General features: G+C 36.2%; 2 protein-coding genes across 2 annotated transcripts in view; one reads left to right on the top strand and one right to left on the bottom strand.

Annotated features, from left to right (window-relative positions):
• The first annotated feature begins 2,564 nt into the window (after positions 1 to 2,564).
• On the top strand, positions 2,565 to 5,719 carry LOC107468672 (receptor-like serine/threonine-protein kinase SD1-8). Its single transcript, XM_016088005.3, has 7 exons — positions 2,565 to 3,910; positions 3,998 to 4,168; positions 4,259 to 4,422; positions 4,509 to 4,719; positions 4,806 to 5,043; positions 5,127 to 5,274; positions 5,363 to 5,719. Exons 1-7 carry the CDS (start codon positions 2,623 to 2,625, stop codon positions 5,636 to 5,638), a joined length of 2,496 nt encoding a protein of 831 aa, XP_015943491.1. The 5' UTR covers positions 2,565 to 2,622; the 3' UTR covers positions 5,639 to 5,719.
• A 1,016-nt stretch (positions 5,720 to 6,735) lies between these two features.
• Positions 6,736 to 17,388, bottom strand: part of LOC107468461 (receptor-like serine/threonine-protein kinase SD1-8) — a 50,585-nt gene continuing 39,932 nt past the window's right edge. Inside the window, exons 2-8 of the mRNA XM_052254969.1 lie at positions 10,421 to 11,312; positions 8,465 to 8,581; positions 8,196 to 8,380; positions 7,892 to 8,102; positions 7,557 to 7,794; positions 7,324 to 7,474; positions 6,736 to 7,230 (exon numbers count right to left, since the gene is read on the bottom strand). Coding sequence (XP_052110929.1) covers positions 6,919 to 7,230; positions 7,324 to 7,474; positions 7,557 to 7,794; positions 7,892 to 8,102; positions 8,196 to 8,380; positions 8,465 to 8,581; positions 10,421 to 11,312 — 2,106 coding nt within the window. The 3' untranslated portion in view covers positions 6,736 to 6,918. The remainder of the gene's footprint in view (positions 7,231 to 7,323; positions 7,475 to 7,556; positions 7,795 to 7,891; positions 8,103 to 8,195; positions 8,381 to 8,464; positions 8,582 to 10,420; positions 11,313 to 17,388) is intronic.

Below are 17,388 nucleotides of genomic sequence, written 5' to 3'. Positions count from 1 at the left end.
AAGATCACCAAGATCCTTTATTTTGAATTTGTCATCCAAATCTTGCTTGATGGAATTGATTTCACCAATGTCATTCCCGGTTAAAACCAAGTCATCAACATATACTAGAATGGTAGTGAAGCTTTGAGATTGTTTCTTAATGAAGAGTGAATGATCATCAAAAAACTGCTTATAACCAGCATCCACAAGAGTCTGAGTGAGCTTAATATTCCATTGCCTGCTAGCTTGCTTAAGTCCATATAGAGACTTTTGTAATTTGCAGACCAAACCTGGTTGTGACACATCCAAACCGGGTGGTATCCGCATGTAAACTTCCTTGTCCAAATCTCCATGAAGAAAGGCAGTGTTGACGTCCAGCTGTTTCAAATGCCATTTCTTTGCCGCTGCTAATGCTAACATCACTCGTAGGGTAGTCATTTTGACAACTGGACTAAAAGTATCACCATAATCTACTCCTTGCACTTGAGTGAATCCTTTTGCAACTAGCCTCGCTTTGTGCCTTTCTATGGTGCCATCGGGATTGAATTTTACCCGAAAAACCCATTTGCAACCCACAGCCTTCTTGTCTTTTGGGAGTTCAGTGAGACACCAAGTTCTATTCTGATCCAGAGCTGCTAATTCAGCTTGTATTGCCTTTCTCCAGCATTCATGTGCAGCCGCTTCCTCATAGGTGCTAGGTTCTGAATTTGAGGTGATAGCTAGAGAAAGAGACTTATATTCTGGGTTTAGTTTATCATATGATAAATATTGTGAGATAGGATATAAAGTGTTAGAGTTGGCAAAGTTGCTAGGATGCGTTGTGTGGGTTATCATACAATGGTAGTCCTTCAAATAAGCAGGCTGGATATGAAAATTTCTTTTGATTTTAAATCAATAAGTCGAAAACCCTTTGTTCCTAATTTAAAACCAAGAAAAGCTGTTTTTCTGGCTCTTGGGTCTAATTTTGTTCTTGAATTTGTTAATGTGGAGGCATATGCAAGAGAACCAAATACTCTTAAATATGAAAGGTCAGGTAAGTTGCCATACAAAAGCTTATAAGGACTAGCATTATTCAGGTTAGTGCTGGGCAGCCTATTAATTAGGTGAATGGCGTGAGCAACTGCGTATTGCCAAAAACAATGTGGAATTCCTGATTGAAATAGCAGTGCTCTAGCAACACCTAAAATATGCTGGTATTTTCTCTCTACAATCCCGTTTTGCTCTGGTGTTTCTACACAAGAAGTTTGGTGTAAAATTCCAGTTGATGCAAAAAAGGAATTTTAGAGTGAATTCTGGCCCATTGTCGGTCCTTATACACTTAACTTGTTTTTCAAAATGTACTCTGACAAAATTCACAAAATTAATAACCAATTGTGATGCTTCAGATTTGGTTTTCATAAAAAAAATCCAAGTGAATTTGCTCTTACCATCCACCACACTCAAAAAATACCTATGTCCTTCATTGGAAGGGACAGAAATAGGACCCCAGATATCCATATGAACTAAATCAAAACAATCTTTTATTTTAGTTGTATTTGCTCTGATACCATGTTATGAAACCACTCATCCCAAAAGCTTAAGCTGATAGGAGAAGGTAACACTAATGATTATATCTCTAACATTCCCCCTCAAGCAAGAGCCTCTCTTTTTGGGTTTGCTTGATTTGCTATTTTTTTTTTCACTTTTTGGGGTTCACCAAGGATCGAACTCTTGACCTTTCGGACATAGAGCTCTGATACCATGTTATGAAACCACTCATCCCAAAAGCTTAAGCTGATAGGAGAAGGTAACACTAATGGTTATATCTCTAACAGTACCTGCAAAAGGGACTTCGACACTCAAGTCAATAAAGAATTACTTAAGAAAACAAGTATATAATTAGTGAGTTGTTTGTTTGATAGTCTGCCCTCTCTAGTCGGTTTTACGCTCGTTTTTATAGACTGATCAGTGACGAATAAGTCGTCGGTTTGAGCCGAGATCGTCGTGGCCGATTTTTGAGCGAAATTGTGGGAAGTGATTTGTTAGGATAACGTCATTTTATTTTCGAATGCGGGTTGACGTGTTGAGGTATAACAATATCCGTTTGATGTTAAAGGGATACCGTACACTACCTAACTGACAAAGTCTGCTTTTGTTGATTTATATTGTATGTTAATCTTGTATCGACGTCCAAAAAATAAAAAATCTTGTATCAATTTTGTATCATCCACTGTTGGACCAATCACTCTCATCTTATATTAAATTTATAAACTCATCAGAGGTTTTGCCATGTGGAAAAGGGATGTAATAACATATATTATTAGTTTACACGTCACTGTTTTCAATGTGTAATAAAAAACATGCATGTTCGTCGTTACCTGCGTTTAAAGGTGTGAATATGGTGCCAACAAACAATAAAGTTAGATTGCTTATTTCTTTAATAGGTGGCATAATTGAGTATTTACTATTTCATAATTATTATTATTAGCATGGATTAGTTGGCTATTTCTGAAGACACACACTGACACAAATGCCTTTTACAGCATGGAAAAGTCATTGGTACAAGTTAACTAATAGTAACACGTTTTCAGAGGCTGCAATAATGTAAGTATCAATCATAAATGTTTTGAGGAACAACTCTCACCTAATTACCACTGCAATAATATGGGTGCTTCTACAAATCTTAATGCCTATTTCTTCTGTGCCTTCATCTTCTCATTCAGTTCCTTTTTCAATATTGTAATCTCTGTGGATACCTTAAGTGCAAGACAGTCACTTGGGATCAACCAAACACTTGTATCCTCAAAGCAAGTGTTTGAGTTCGGCTTCTTCAATGGAACCAACAACACCACATGGTACTTAGGAATATGGTACAAGGACATTCCTCAAAGAACAGTGGTTTGGGTTGCAAACCGAGACACCCCACTTAAGGATACCAATGGAACTCTCAAGATTGGAGCAAGGGGGAACCTTGTTCTTCTTGATCATGCAGGAAATGCTATTTGGTCCTCAAATGAAACCACTGCTACAACTCCAGTTCTTCAGCTTTTGGATACAGGAAACTTGATTCTCAGAGAAGCAAACAAAAATAGTGCAATTGATGGCAACTATCTATGGCAGAGCTTTGATTATCCAACAGATACTTTGTTACCGGGAATGAAGCTTGGTTGGAACTTGGACACTGGTATTGAGCTCTATATAACATCATGGAAGAGCCAAGATGACCCTTCAAGTGGTGATTTTTCTTTTAGGATGGAAAAACTTGGGCTACCAGAAATTTTCTTATGGAATAAGCAACTTAAGGTACATAGAAGTGGACCATGGAATGGAGTGAGATTCAGTGAAATACCAGTGGTGTCATCAAATGCTGTTCTTCAAGATAATATGTCTGTGGATTCACATGAAGTGTACTACATACTTTCAGCTATCAATCAGTCCAAGTTTTCAAGAAAAACTGTGAGCTGGAATGGCGAAATTCAACGTCTTGTGTGGGTGGAAAGTAGCCAAAGCTGGAAGAAGCTATGGTTTGCACCAAGTGGTGAATGTGACAAGTATGGTATCTGTGGTCCATATGGTATCTGTGACTCCAATGCTTTCCCAGTATGCAGTTGTATTCAAGGCTTCAGTGTCAAGAACCAGACAGAGTGGGATTTCAGGGATTTTTCTAATGGTTGTGTTAGAAAGACAAGATTGGATTGTGGGAGAGACAAGTTTCTGAAGCTGCAACATGTGGAACCACCAGAAACAACAAGAGTGTTTGTGAACAGAAGCATGAATCTTCAAGAATGTGAAGCTATGTGCTTGAAAAATTGCTCTTGCACTGCCTATGCTAATGTTGAGATCACAGATGGAGGAACTGGTTGTGTGATGTGGAGTGATGAACTCTTAGACACGAGGAAGTTTTCTGTTGCTGGCGAAGATCTCTTTATCAGATTAGCATCTTCTGATGTAGGCAAGTATCTCTAATCTTATATTACCTCCTAATCTTGTATTACCTTAACAATTAGTTATAGTCCTTCAGTTTTTATCTTTTCCACAGTTGACATAAACAATGGATCTGGTGGTAGCTCAGGAAAGAACAATAATGTAGGCAAAATAGTAGGCATTACATTTGGTGCTGTTGCTAGTGTAATTTTGGGCTTGAGCTTGTTTCTTTTATGGAAGAAGAGAAAATTGAAAAGTATATGGAAAAGGAAAACCAATCAGAAAGGTAATAATGGAATACTAATGTCTATCATTTGATACTGAGGTGATATTTTCCTTCTTGTTAGGCTGCAATGTTTTCCTTTCCTTGAATCAGGTTCCTTTGAGAGAGTAATTTCAGCTAGCAGAGAACTCTCAGGTGAACGCACCATGGATGACTTAGAGTTGCCATTGTTTGATTTCACAAAACTAACAATGGCCACTAACAACTTCTCTGAAGAAAATAAGCTCGGAGAAGGTGGTTTTGGAAGTGTTTACAAGGTACATGCTTTAAGAGTTTTTTTGGTACATTATGTTATATACTCATATTCAAGAAATCTAAATAATGTAAAGTGTGGTAATATCAGGGTAGGTTGGTTGAAGGACTAGAGATTGCTGTGAAAAGGTTGTCCAAAAGCTCTGGCCAAGGAAATGAAGAATTCAAGAATGAGGTCAAGTCAATGGCAAAGCTTCAACACAGAAATCTTGTAAGATTGTTTGGTTGCTGCATTGAAAAGGAGGAGCAGATGTTGGTTTATGAATACATGGAAAACAACAGCCTTGAATCTATTTTATTTGGTGAGTTGTTTTATCATTTGCACCTTCAAACTAGAAAATCCATCCTTCTGAAACATATATAACTGACTGTTTGAAACTTATTCCAGACAAAGACAAATGTTGTTTGCTTGACTGGCAAATGCGATTCGATATTATATGTGGAATATCTAGAGGACTTCTTTATCTTCACCAAGACTCCAGACTTAGAATTATCCACAGGGATCTCAAGGCAAGTAATATTCTGCTGGATAGAGAAATGAACCCAAAGATATCGGATTTTGGAATGGCTAGAATTTTCTGCAGCGATCAAACTCAAGCAAACACAAGGAGAGTTGTTGGAACATAGTGAGTAACATAATAACAATAGTTTTCTTTAAAAATGATATGGCTGATAACCTCATCATTAACATGTTCTTATACATATGCAGTGGCTACATGTCGCCAGAATATGCAATGGACGGACTCTTCTCAGTTAAATCTGATGTTTTCAGTTTTGGAGTTCTTGTGCTAGAGATCATAAGCGGCAAAAAGAACAAAGGATTTTATTCCTCAGAAGAGATAAATCTTCTGGGACATGTAAGAGAAAAGCCACATTCCCTAGAGACTGGAGTGTTACTGTTATATATTATCTTGTAAGATTACATTTATTTTTGCATTACTGCAGGCATGGAGGTTATGGAAAGAAGGGAGGGCATTAGAACTGATAGATTCATCATTTGGTGATTCCTATTCAGAAACAGAAGTACTGAGATGCATACAAGTTGGGCTGATATGTGTGCAAGAAAGAGCAGAAGATAGACCAACAATATCTTCTGTGGTGTTGATGTTAAGTAGCGAAAATGCATCAATGCCACAGCCTAGAAACCCCGGGTTTGTCCTTGGTTGCAAAGTTCATGTTGATGAGCAAAAGTCCACAGAAATCAAGATTGTAAGTAGCTAGATAGAAATCAGAATTTTGACACAGAAGCAATAGTATGTGAATATATATGAGCATTTTAAATGTTAATTTTCTATTGCAGTATGTTGTACTTATAACTATACAACACACTATAAAGTAAGGGTACTATGAAATATTAATTATCCATGGTAACGTGGTAGACTTGTTAAAACTATTTGCAATATAAAAATGAAAAAAAAAACCCATTTTAATATGCAATCATTGCAATGTAACCCTGTGGCTTCAGTCAATCAAAGTCACCTTCACAGTCAACACTCAACAAATTGTTTTCAATCCGTGTGGCCCTCTATTCAGAATTTGACCTTGTCTGGACCACATAAAAATTTAGATTTTCAAACTTAAAACCATCAATTCTTACAAGAGGATGCCATATCTACATTATATAACATAAACGTCATTAATTAATTTAGCAAATACCCTAAGGTAGATTTTAGATTGTATACTAATAATAATAACAATGCATACCAAGTGATTGTATAGTATAGTAATCTACGAGTGCATGCCATTGGGTAAGGACTCTAACTGATGAAAATTTCAAGAAAATATACACTTGCTTTGGCATGGAAAAGTCATGAGTTATGATCAATACTAATGAAAAAAAAACAAAAGGTAATGAATAGCTGGTAGAGATTTAAACTTTTTAGAGGAGCAAGCAATATAAACATCAAGAGAATTTCTTGGACATGATCAATAAGCCTAATATTCCTCCATTTGTTTTGAGGAACAAACTCTCACCTAATTAGTACTATAACATGAGTGCTTCAACGAATCCTTATATCTACCTCTTCTGCACCTTCACCTCACTCAACTTTTTTCACATTGTAAACTCGTTGGATACCTTAACTTGAATTTTCATAGTTACTGGGTTCCTCCACATACTTTTAGGCCTTTGAATGTAATATTTTGCTATGCTGTTATGAAAGAATATGATATTTGTGCAATCTTTAATGAAATAGATATTAGTTTCTATTTAGTTCATAAATTCTGCAACTACTAGACACAATCACACAACTATATTGCTGTGAAAAATAAAGGAAGCTCGTAATAAATATTTGTTAAAATGTGTAAATGACAGATAGTTTGAACCAAGGAAAATATTCCCTTTTTTCTATCAGTGAATTCATTTCTTACATATTACACCAAAATAATATCAAAGTAGATCTAGAAGAAGCCGCAACTATAAAACAGGAAAAATGAATTAAGAAAAATTTTCATTCTGTTGAGAATATACAAGTATATTGTATGATTTTAAATTTCTTTCGCTACCTAGCATTTAGCATTGTGACTGTAACTTGATTCACACTCCATGTTTTATCTTGATTACTTGAAGATGAATCCGTCTCTGGATGATTCTTTCTTAGAGAAAAGCCAGGATTTTTAGGACGTGGCATTAATGCAGCTTCACTACTCAACATTAAAACTACCGAGGACATTGTTGGTCTATCTTCTGCACGTTCTTGGACACATAAGAGACCAACATGTATGCATCTTAGAACTTCAGATTCTGCATATGAATTGCCAATGGATTGATCAACTACTTCTAAAGCAGTTCCTTCATTCCATTGCCTCCACACCTGCAAGAAAGTGCAACAGATTATTTCTTGGAAGGAGAATCATATTTTCATGTAAACAGGTAATACTCTAATTAAGGAATCTCTTTCACTTACGTTGCCCAAAAGATTCAATTCATCATTGGCATAGTAAAACCCTCTATTTTTCTTGCCCGTAATGATTTCCAATACGAGAACTCCGAAACTAAAAACGTCAGATTTTACTGAGAAATTTCCGTCCATAGCATATTCAGGAGACATATAACCACTGCATATTAGAAACAAAGAATAAGAAAATTACCATATTTGATATTTTCGGAAGTAGTATGATAAGCTATTGTAGTACTTACTATGTTCCAACAACTCTTATTGTATTTGCTTCTGTTTGATTACTTCCAAAAATTCTGGCCATCCCAAAGTCAGATATCTTTGGGTTCATTTCACTGTCAAGTAGAATATTGCTTGCTTTGAGATCCCTATGAATAATCCGAAATCTAGAATCTTGGTGCAAATAAAGAAGTCCTCTAGCTATTCCACATATAATATTGAATCGACTTTTCCAATCTAGCAAGGATCTTTTAACTTTGTCTGAACATATAAATTCTCATTAGTATAAAGTATTCAAACAAATTAAAACCAACGAAGCACATAATAAGCAAAACAAGTATGTGTTGAAGCTAGTTACCAAACAAAATGGAGTCAAGGCTTCTGTTTTCCATATATTCATACACCAACATCTTCTCATCCTTCTCAATGCAGCAACCAAGCAGCCGAACAAGGTTTCGATGTTGGAGCTTCACAATTAACTTGACCTCATTCTTAAACTCCTCAATTCCTTGTCCAGAGTCTTTTGATAACCTCTTTACAGCAATTTCTTGGCTTTCAATCAAACTTCCCTGATATAGTCATAGTCATAAGTATAGGTGTTTTGTTGAGTGGCCAGCAATTTTAAGGAATCATGGCAGCTAAGTAATGAAAAAACAACTTACCCTATAAACACTACCAAATCCTCCTTGTCCAAGTTTATTATCTTGAGAGAAGTTGTTGGTAGCCATTGTTAAGGTATCAAAATCAAACATGGGCAACTCTAGATCATCCATGTTCCTGTCACCCGAGTGTCCTCTAGAAGGCACCCCCTCATTCATTAGCAAATCATGACTTCTGTGGATTGAACCTGGAATAGTGAAAATTTATTTATGTTGCACAAACAGCATATCCTATGTATATAGGCATTCATATGAAGGACATTATACATTACCTCTGTGTTGTTTCTTCTTCCTTAAGTAACAAATAGCAACCAATCCCAAAACTATAGCAACTACACTAAGTGAGATGCCTATAGCCTCAGCTTTACGATGTTTGGAGCCAGCAGATCCTGTGTCACCATGATTAATTAAGATAGAATCTTTTAGTATAAATATCTATTTGACTTTTTTTTCTAGCATTAAGATATGCTATTGCAAGGAGAAGATAAAACTCAACAAAGGAAAGTAAAATAGTCAAAGATCTAAAGCTAATAAGTCACACTCCCACTTAACTATCCTCATTATCAAGTATGAAATATAGCATAGTATGTAAGCATTTATGTGGTTGTTTAAGTCTCACGGTTACAGCAGCCATAATAGTCTGAGATATTCATATTCATATTCACCTACCCTTGCCCAGTTGCTCTTTCTCTTTACCTACTCTTGCCAACTTATTGAATCCTTTACCCACATTCAATAAAGAATAGTCTTTGTCTAATTTGATATAATCTCTACTAACCTTTTCAAGCAGTCAATTAAATTAACACGTATCAATATGCAATTATATATAATTATTTACAGTTTATACACTCATCATAAGTCATAATCAACATAGCTTTTTATATTTATAGAAGCAAAAAATTCTTTTCCTTACAGCAATATTTTTTTAGTCAACAAAACCATATGGGAGTGTGAATATGGCTATCATTTGGAGGGCTATATTTCATATAAATTTTTTCTCACGAAATTCACATGAAAATGACGATTGTAACAAGTCAGAGAAAAACAAATGGTTGAGAAGAGTTAGAAGCAATTTTGTGGAAAAAAATGTTTATCATTATTCCAACAATTCATACAACATCATGAAATCACTCAATTAGAACATAAAAAATGTCATGCAAGTAAAAGTAGTCATAATTATATTCACGAACAATTTATATATATTTAATATATTTGAATTTAATATTAATGTACTAACCACTGATAGTATTTTACATAGTTGTTCAATTATATTTATTTTTTTAAATGATTATTTATGTAATTAATATAAAAGATAGTTATTTTTATTGATATAACGATACCTAATTTAATGTAGGTATAAAGTTACAGTGTAACAAAATTAAATTGTTAATACTTAATGAATTTTTTTAATTATATCATTAAAAGAATGTCATATAACAAAACAACCAATTATTATAAGCTAAAGGCGCTGATATTCTAAATAGAAACTCCAACTCTGTTTTATGACTGCTGGGCCAAGAAATCCTAGAAAGTCAAATTGGTCGGCCCATGACACACCGTTTAGGACCGATTGTTTAAAAATTCCTGGAGACCCATGTCGCAGTCATTCTCGAAGCATAAAAAGGTTAGTGGGCCCAACACAGAGCTCCTTTAAGTCTTTAACAAATCATTCTTTTCATCCACAAAACTCCCGCAACAATTTTAGGGGGACACAACCCGAGGTTCAATATCTTGAATCATCGAGTCGGGTGGAACAATATCCACCCACATCCTCTTTTTTAAGAAGATTCAAATGGGAGGAACCTACCAGAAGACTATTTTGAATATACTTATTTATGACAATTTATATATCGAATCATTCCATGTGCCCGATATGATATAACTACGTTACCATCCTGGGTCCTGCTGGAACCACTTATTGCGATTTATTGCCACTAGCTAGCCACATTCGTCCCATTTCCCCTCTCAATTCTCACCTCTTTAATAATACTGTTCTAGTTCCAAATAATTTTTTTTGGGTTTACACAGTATCTTTATCCTAACAGATGAAGAATTAATTCGTCGCCAATCTGAGTTTTGCTAATTAATAAATTGCTGCATGTCCAAAGCGAGTTTCGAAACCCGACTTGCTTAAGTTGATTTCTAGTTCCAAATAATTAATCATGTATATATGCACACCATAAGCAAGAGAATATCTTAAAAAGAAAGAAAGAAAGAAACGTATATACCTATATCAGCAGCAGATAATCGAACATAGAGATCTTGGCCACCGCCAGAAGGGTAGTTCCTCAAGTCAAAGAGTTGACCAAGCCACATAACACAACCACTTCCGCCATTTGTGATATCAATGTTTGCATATGCAGTGCATGAACAATTCCGATGGCACAGGCTCTCACATTCCGTTAACGTCATACTTTTGTTAACAAACACCGTCGTCGTCTCCGGCAGCTTCATGCTCTCAAGATGCAAGAACTTGTCAGTGGGGCAATCCAGATCGGTGTTCCTCACACACCCGCCAGATCCATCTCTCAGATTCCAAGCCTGAGGGTTCTTAGGGCTGAACCCTTTCATACATCTGCAAACCGGCGATGCATTATTGTCACACAATCCGTACGGACCACACTCCCTGTAATGGTCGCATTGATCCGCCGGTGCGTACCAGAACTTGTTCCAAGTTTCGCTGCTCGCTATCCACGTCCGCCGTTGAAGTTCACCGTCTGAATCTGACGTCACCGTTAGCCTCGATAACAAAGAAGCGTTCCCGATGGAGAAATAGTAGAACACGCCGTGCGCGTCATCGGAGAAGCTGAACACAATGGAATCAGTATCGGTGTCCATCTCTGGAACTCCGTTGAATCTCTCACCATTCCAGGAACCACTTCGGTATATGATAGTCTGGTTTCTCCTCAGAAAAATCTCAGGTAAACCGCGGTAATCTAGCTTGAAAGTGTAGTCACCGGAAGAAGGGTCTTCACCTGTGACCTTCCACGATGTTAAGTGCTTCTCAATTCCTGTGTCGAAGTTCCAACCCATCTGCATCCCCGGTAGCAAGGTATCTGTTGGGTAATCGAAGCTCTGCCATAGGTAGTTGTTGCTCTGTTCTGAATCTTTGAGAACAAGGTTACCGGTTTCCAGGAGCTGGATAACTGGATTCTTGGCGTTGGTTTGGTTGGAGGACCATGCCGGGTTACCGGATGAATTGAGAAGGACAAAGTTTCCGTTGTCTCCGATCTTGAGATAGCCTGTGGAATTGTCAATGGGGTTGTCTCTGTTTGCAACCCAAACTATTGTTTGAGGATTGATGTTGTTGTACCATATTCCGAGGTAATAGTTGGTGTTGGAACCTCCGAAGAAGCCGAGAACAAAGGTTTGGTTCTGTGATAAGAGGGTTTGGTTAGTAGTAAGAATTTGTGTNNNNAGTTTGATGAAGTGAGGAAGAAGAGGAAGAAGGAAATGAGGAGGTGGTTAAGGAAACTAGTGAATGAGGTTGGCATGTTTGTGGAAAGGTGAGAGAGTTGTGTGTGAATGTTGAGAGAGTATATGAAGCGTTTTTGGCTTCTTCATTTAGGGTTATGACAATTTCCTGGTAGATTTCGTATATATTATGATTTGAAATGAATATGATATATATATCAAATATGAGAAAAGCAGAGGAGAGGTGAGGCGAGCAAGTTGACCCCGGAATCCATTTCCACCTTATTTTCTATTTCCTGGTCTCTGTCTCTGTGCTATCTTGTCAACAAAGGCTTTTGCCGAAATTTAAAAGAGAAACCATGGACTATTTTTTTTAATTTTTTTATATTTGTTATAATATAAAAGATTAAATTTAAATTTTTAAATAATAAAAAACTAACCAAAAATATGAGTGAATTCTCGTTCTCTCTCTGAAAGCTTAGCTAGTGTTATTTCCTTCTTCCTCAATCCAGTGCCATAAAAGTATGCTCTGAGCTTGCCTCTAAAAAAATGGCATAGTTACTTTACTTGTAAAGAAATGCCACATCATTAATAAATATATTTTTTTATCAATATTTGACTAGTAATAATTTGTATTTATAGTTACAAAAATTCTACACACACAAAATATATAATTTTTATATATATTTATTATATAAATCAATACAATTTATACCTATATTTTTTTAAAATTATCATATCTAAATTCATAAAATTTATTTATTAAAAATAATTTAATATTTATATTGATTAATTAATGATTAAAAATACTAAAAATTATTATTCCAAGAGTTTCTCTTATTTTTATTTGACAATGAATAAAAAAAACTCATAATCATCATTGCAATCATTTAACACTAAATAATACAATAGCTATATTTTGAATTATTTCTTTTCTTAGAACTCAAAAAAATTAAAAATATATTACCTAAATTAACTTGAACATTGGAATATTTTTAGCTATACATAAGTTAGTGTTTATTTTTTATACATATATCTATTTTATTTATATAAAAGTTAAAACCTATTCTTGTGTGAATAAACTTTTGGGGTATAACTCGTCTCTTACGTTGTTATAATATACATTTTTTTAATGGAGTGAGAATAATTCGGATGTCAAAGATATAGAAATAGATGTCTTTATAGACATAGAGTTGATGAATAGAGCTGATGTTATGACCGTTGGTCATTAAGTCAGAATAATTGTTATTAAGATCGTCCGTTACAAACTTAGAATGAAAGCAAGTAAAGTCGAGTTATGACTCATAATGAACAATAAAGACCGAGTTATAAAGTGACAGACCATAGCTTCCAAACTTTGTCTGCCGATCATATGATACAGACTAAGCTTAAAATAAAATGAATTGTAGCTCAGTTAAAAGATAAGTTAATAATGATATGGTAATCCCCCAAGTTTAGTTAGATTATTATGTCGGCACTTATTTAAAAAATAATTGAATGGTAAGAGTTATTCAATTAGGATAGTTGTGTGGGGATACTTTTTCATTTGAGAACAATTTTTCATGACATGCATATAGCATTTGATTGTATCTAAACTGAAAAGTCCAAAAATATATATCTGTTGACGAAATCGATTGTATGATTTGAAGATATAATGATTAATTGTCTTAAAAAAATTTAAACCCATAATAACTCATAACTCATTGATAAATTTCTCGCTCAAAACAATTAATTATTGAATATTTACTTTATAATAAGATTTGTATGAAATGAATAATATAAATTGAGATACTGAATATATTTGAAATTGCAGTATATATTGAATAATATATTGTACGAGAAGTCTTTCGTATGGGTTATAAGATGGATCAGGGACATGCGAGTTCAGGCGGATGCCATATTATCTGACTGGAGCAATGGGGTGGGTATCTACAAAGACATTCCAATGCTTAAGTCAGAATGGATCCAAGAGGTATAAAATGTGAGGAATGAGTGAATACTTGAGGGGGTCTCTGGCTCCCCTTTATATAGCTGGCGGAAGTTATCTCATCTTATCTTGTTTAGCTAGAATAAGGGGGGTATTTGAGTTTGAATAATAGTTAGGAGATGTGGATATGCGGTTTTGGGCCTTTTAGAAAGACGGGGTCCGACCCGCAGCAGGAGAACGAGTAAGGTCGGTCTCGTCGCTGGATGATTTTTCATTTTGCCATTTACGGTTTGGCAAGGAGACCCTTCGGTTTTTTCGGTCGAATTTGGGAACACAGAGAGGATTGGACCATTTTTGTGGTCGGGCGTGGGGCGCGTCGTCCGGATGAGAAAACCGTTTCGTGGTCTTGGTCGTCTCGCCATTTGCCCGATGTTTTCTTCGGGAGGGGTTTCGTCAGTTGCGCTTTCCCAAAACTATAATTGACATTAAATGTGAAGGGACGCTTGGGTTGTCTTTCCGTTTCTTCCCTTTACCTTTTTGTCTTTATTGGGGGTATTTTTGACCTTTTACTTTCTATAACCGTTTTGGCTTTTTATTTTTCCCTAGTTTGTTTTTATTTTCTCTGTTTCACACTTCTTCCTTTCTGTTGTCTCACACTTCTTCTTCTTCCTTTCAGGGAAACGTTACAATCACTGCATGTTGGTTTTAGTCGCCGTTGCCGGAATTCTGGTCACCACTGTCGCTTGGGATGGCTGCCGCCAAACCGGTTTAGAGACCGCTGTTGCTCCATTTTCTTATTACAGTGAGTATTTATGTTTTGATAACCCCCTCGTTAGTGTTCTATTACGGGTAATAAAGTCTTTGCGATATTAATGTGTTAGGAGTTAGTAACTGAGGTTGCATGTTGTGTTTTAAAGTTGTTTATGCTGTTGCGAAAGTGTGCGGGACTGTGATTTGAAGCTGCCGTTGAATTTAGGATGAGAGAAAAGGAATTCTTTGACGCGTTTGGGTTATGGGATTCGACTTGTCGATGTAGGGGCTTTTTCAAAGAACTCAATTTTATAATTTGGAATTGTTATAAATGAATATTAATGTGATAAATGTACTTTTAGTGATTGTATAAGTCCTATGTATTATTGAGCTAATTTAGGATGAATGTGATTGTTGTTTGATTGGATTGTGGTTTGATTTTGTTAAATAGATGGTTGCTGAACTATTTCTTTAAAGTTTTGAAAACGAGTTTGGTTCATTGAAAATGAATTGAGTTTGAATCTATTTTATTAAAATATGAGAATGATATGAATTCTCAGAATTAGTCTAATTTTAAACTGATTTGATTTTGAACCTGTGGAAGGGGTTGCAAAATGGTTTGGTCAGGACTCGAAAAGGGTGCCAAAGTCTAAGTTTTAGGGGAGATACTGTTGAATTTTTATGAGATTTAAGATTCTATTTTAAAATGTGATTTAGAAAAGGATTAGATCTGAGATTCTATTATTTGATTCTTGATTTATTAAGAAATAGGTGTTTCGAGTTTAATCTGTTTAAGAAAAGTTTATGTTTTAAGATTGATTTAAATATGAAAGGACCTGTGTCTTGAAGTTTGATTAAAGAAGTACCTTTGGAGGAGTTTTAGTAAATTTTAAAAGAAATTGAACTTTGATTAATTAAATTCGTTTTACTTTTGAAGTATTCTTTAAATTGACTTAGCAAGACTAAACAATTCCAAGCCTTTGGGAAGGTTTCCGACTTAAGAATGAAATAAAATTGGTTTTTGGGCTTAAATAATTTTGGTTTTGAATTTGGTTCGGAACTTTTGGCTTACATGCCTTGGTTTTGGTTTTAAATCTTTATTTTAATCGATTTCAATTCAAGTAGTTATGATTTCAAGAATTTCTAAAGAATTTAAGAAATGAGGCAGGTTATTCTTCCCTAGAGTCTCGAGTCTTTGCCAAGGTTGTTATTTGATCACTCTGATTTAAAGTAGTTAAACGGGTGATTTAAAAGTGAAGAATTTGAATCTTTTCAAAGAGAATTGATTTTGAGAAAAAATTGGATTATGAGCTCAAAATACTTTGAGATATGAGGATTTTGAATTTTGAGACAAAGATGAATTTTTATTTTTGGTTTTAAAGTAAAGTTATTTGAGGAAAAAGTGATATATGGCATGAATGATGATTTGATTTGGTATGGATTGTTAATGAAGTGTGAAAATGATGATGAATGAATGATTATGAATGAATATGTGGCTTATGCACTTCTTTTATCTGAGATATGAGTTTTTCTGGATAAAGTACCGTGGCTTGCCACCATGTGTTCCAAGTTGAGACTCGATACTCTGTTGACCCTACGTCATAAGGGTGACCGAGCACTTGTTGTAGCAGGGGGTTCCATGTCTGGTAGTCCCCGTTAATTTGGGAGCTAATTACCTGGGAGTTGCTGCAGATTTCTAATGCTCTCACCCCTACTTCTTTGGCCAATGTCAGTCCGGCCAGGTGGGCCTTGTATTTGGCTTGATTGTTTGATATTGGGAATTCGTATCGAATGGACTGTTCGATGATGATTTCATTTTTATTTTCCAATATTACTCCTGCTCCTCCCGAATTGGTGTTGGACGAGCCATCCACGTGTAGTGTGGGTTCGTTTCTCGAGGTCATTTCGTCGATGAAGTCGGCCATAGCTTGAGCTTTGATGGCATTTCGGGACTCAAATCTGATCTGGTATTAAGATAGTTCGACGTACCACGCGAGCATTCTTCCTGCGACGTTTGGCTTTTGTAGCACTTGCCTGACAGCCTGGTCGGTTTGGACCGTAATAGGGTGGGCCTGGAAGTATTGGCGGAGGCGTCGCGAGGCCGTGAGTAGTGCAAAGGCAAAGCTTTCGAGTCAGAAATAGCGTGTCTCCATGCTTTGGAGGACCTTGCTTATGTGTACTGACTCTTGTTCCTTATGCTCGTTTTCTCGGGCGAGCGCTACGACTAATGTCTCTTCTATTATGGATAGATAGAGGTAAAGTGTTTCCCCCGTTTTGGGCTTGGAGAGTATGGGGGGTTCTGCCAATACTATTTTGAAGTGTTGAAAGACTTCTTCGCACTCGATTTTCCACTTGAAATTGATGCCCTTTTTCATGAGTTTGAAGAAAGGGATGGCTCTTTGGGCCGAGGCCCCAAGGAAACGGGACAGGGCGGCTAGTCGTCCAGTTAATCTTTGGACATCCTTGAGACTTGTCGGGCTGTTCATACCAAGGATGGCTATGCATTTTTTTGGGTTTGATTCAACCCTTCGTTGGGTAATCATGAACTCCAAGAATTTTTTAGCTTCCATCCCGAAGGCCTACTTTGTCGAATTGAGGTGCATCCGATGTTTCTTAAAGGTATTCAACACGAGTTCGAGGTCACTGATGAGCTCTTCACCGGTTTGGGTTTTGGCGAGCATATCAATTATAGAACTACAACTTGGTTCCGGAGAGGTCTTGGAAAATCTTGATGACGAGCCTTTGGTATATCCCTCCTGCATTTTTTAGCCCGAATGGCATGACTGTGTAGCAGTACGTGCCATCGGGAGTTACAAAGGCTGTCTTTTCTTTGTCGGGTCGGTGCATAGGTATTTGATTGTATCCCGAGTAGGCATCCATAAAGTTGAGGTATTGATAACTCGACGCGGCTTCAATGAGTCCGTCGATGTTTGGGAAGGGAAACGCGTCTTTGGGGTAGGCTTTGTTCAAATTGGTGTAATCGACGCACATTCGCCACTTGCTATTTGCTTTCTTGACCAATACGACCTTGGCTAGCCAGGTTGCGTAAGGTAGTTCTCGGATGAAGCTTGCTTCGAATAGGGCTTTAACTTGCTTCCTGACTTC

This window comes from Arachis duranensis, chromosome 10, assembly GCF_000817695.3.
Source record: "Arachis duranensis cultivar V14167 chromosome 10, aradu.V14167.gnm2.J7QH, whole genome shotgun sequence".
In the NCBI taxonomy this organism is placed as follows: domain Eukaryota; kingdom Viridiplantae; phylum Streptophyta; class Magnoliopsida; order Fabales; family Fabaceae; genus Arachis; species Arachis duranensis.
The sequence above is the reverse complement of the archived record's forward strand: the minus strand, read 5'-3'. Positions and strand labels throughout refer to the sequence as shown.

Excerpts from the sequence above, each read along its gene's own strand:
- LOC107468672 (XM_016088005.3), top strand. The coding sequence starts at position 2,623 with ATGGGTGCTTCTACAAATCTTAATGCCTATTTCTTCTGTGCCTTCATC. Across the intron at positions 4,169-4,258 it reads AAGGAAAACCAATCAGAAAG|GTTCCTTTGAGAGAGTAATT; the intron begins GTAATAATGGAA and ends TCCTTGAATCAG. Across the intron at positions 4,423-4,508 it reads GTTTTGGAAGTGTTTACAAG|GGTAGGTTGGTTGAAGGACT; the intron begins GTACATGCTTTA and ends TGGTAATATCAG.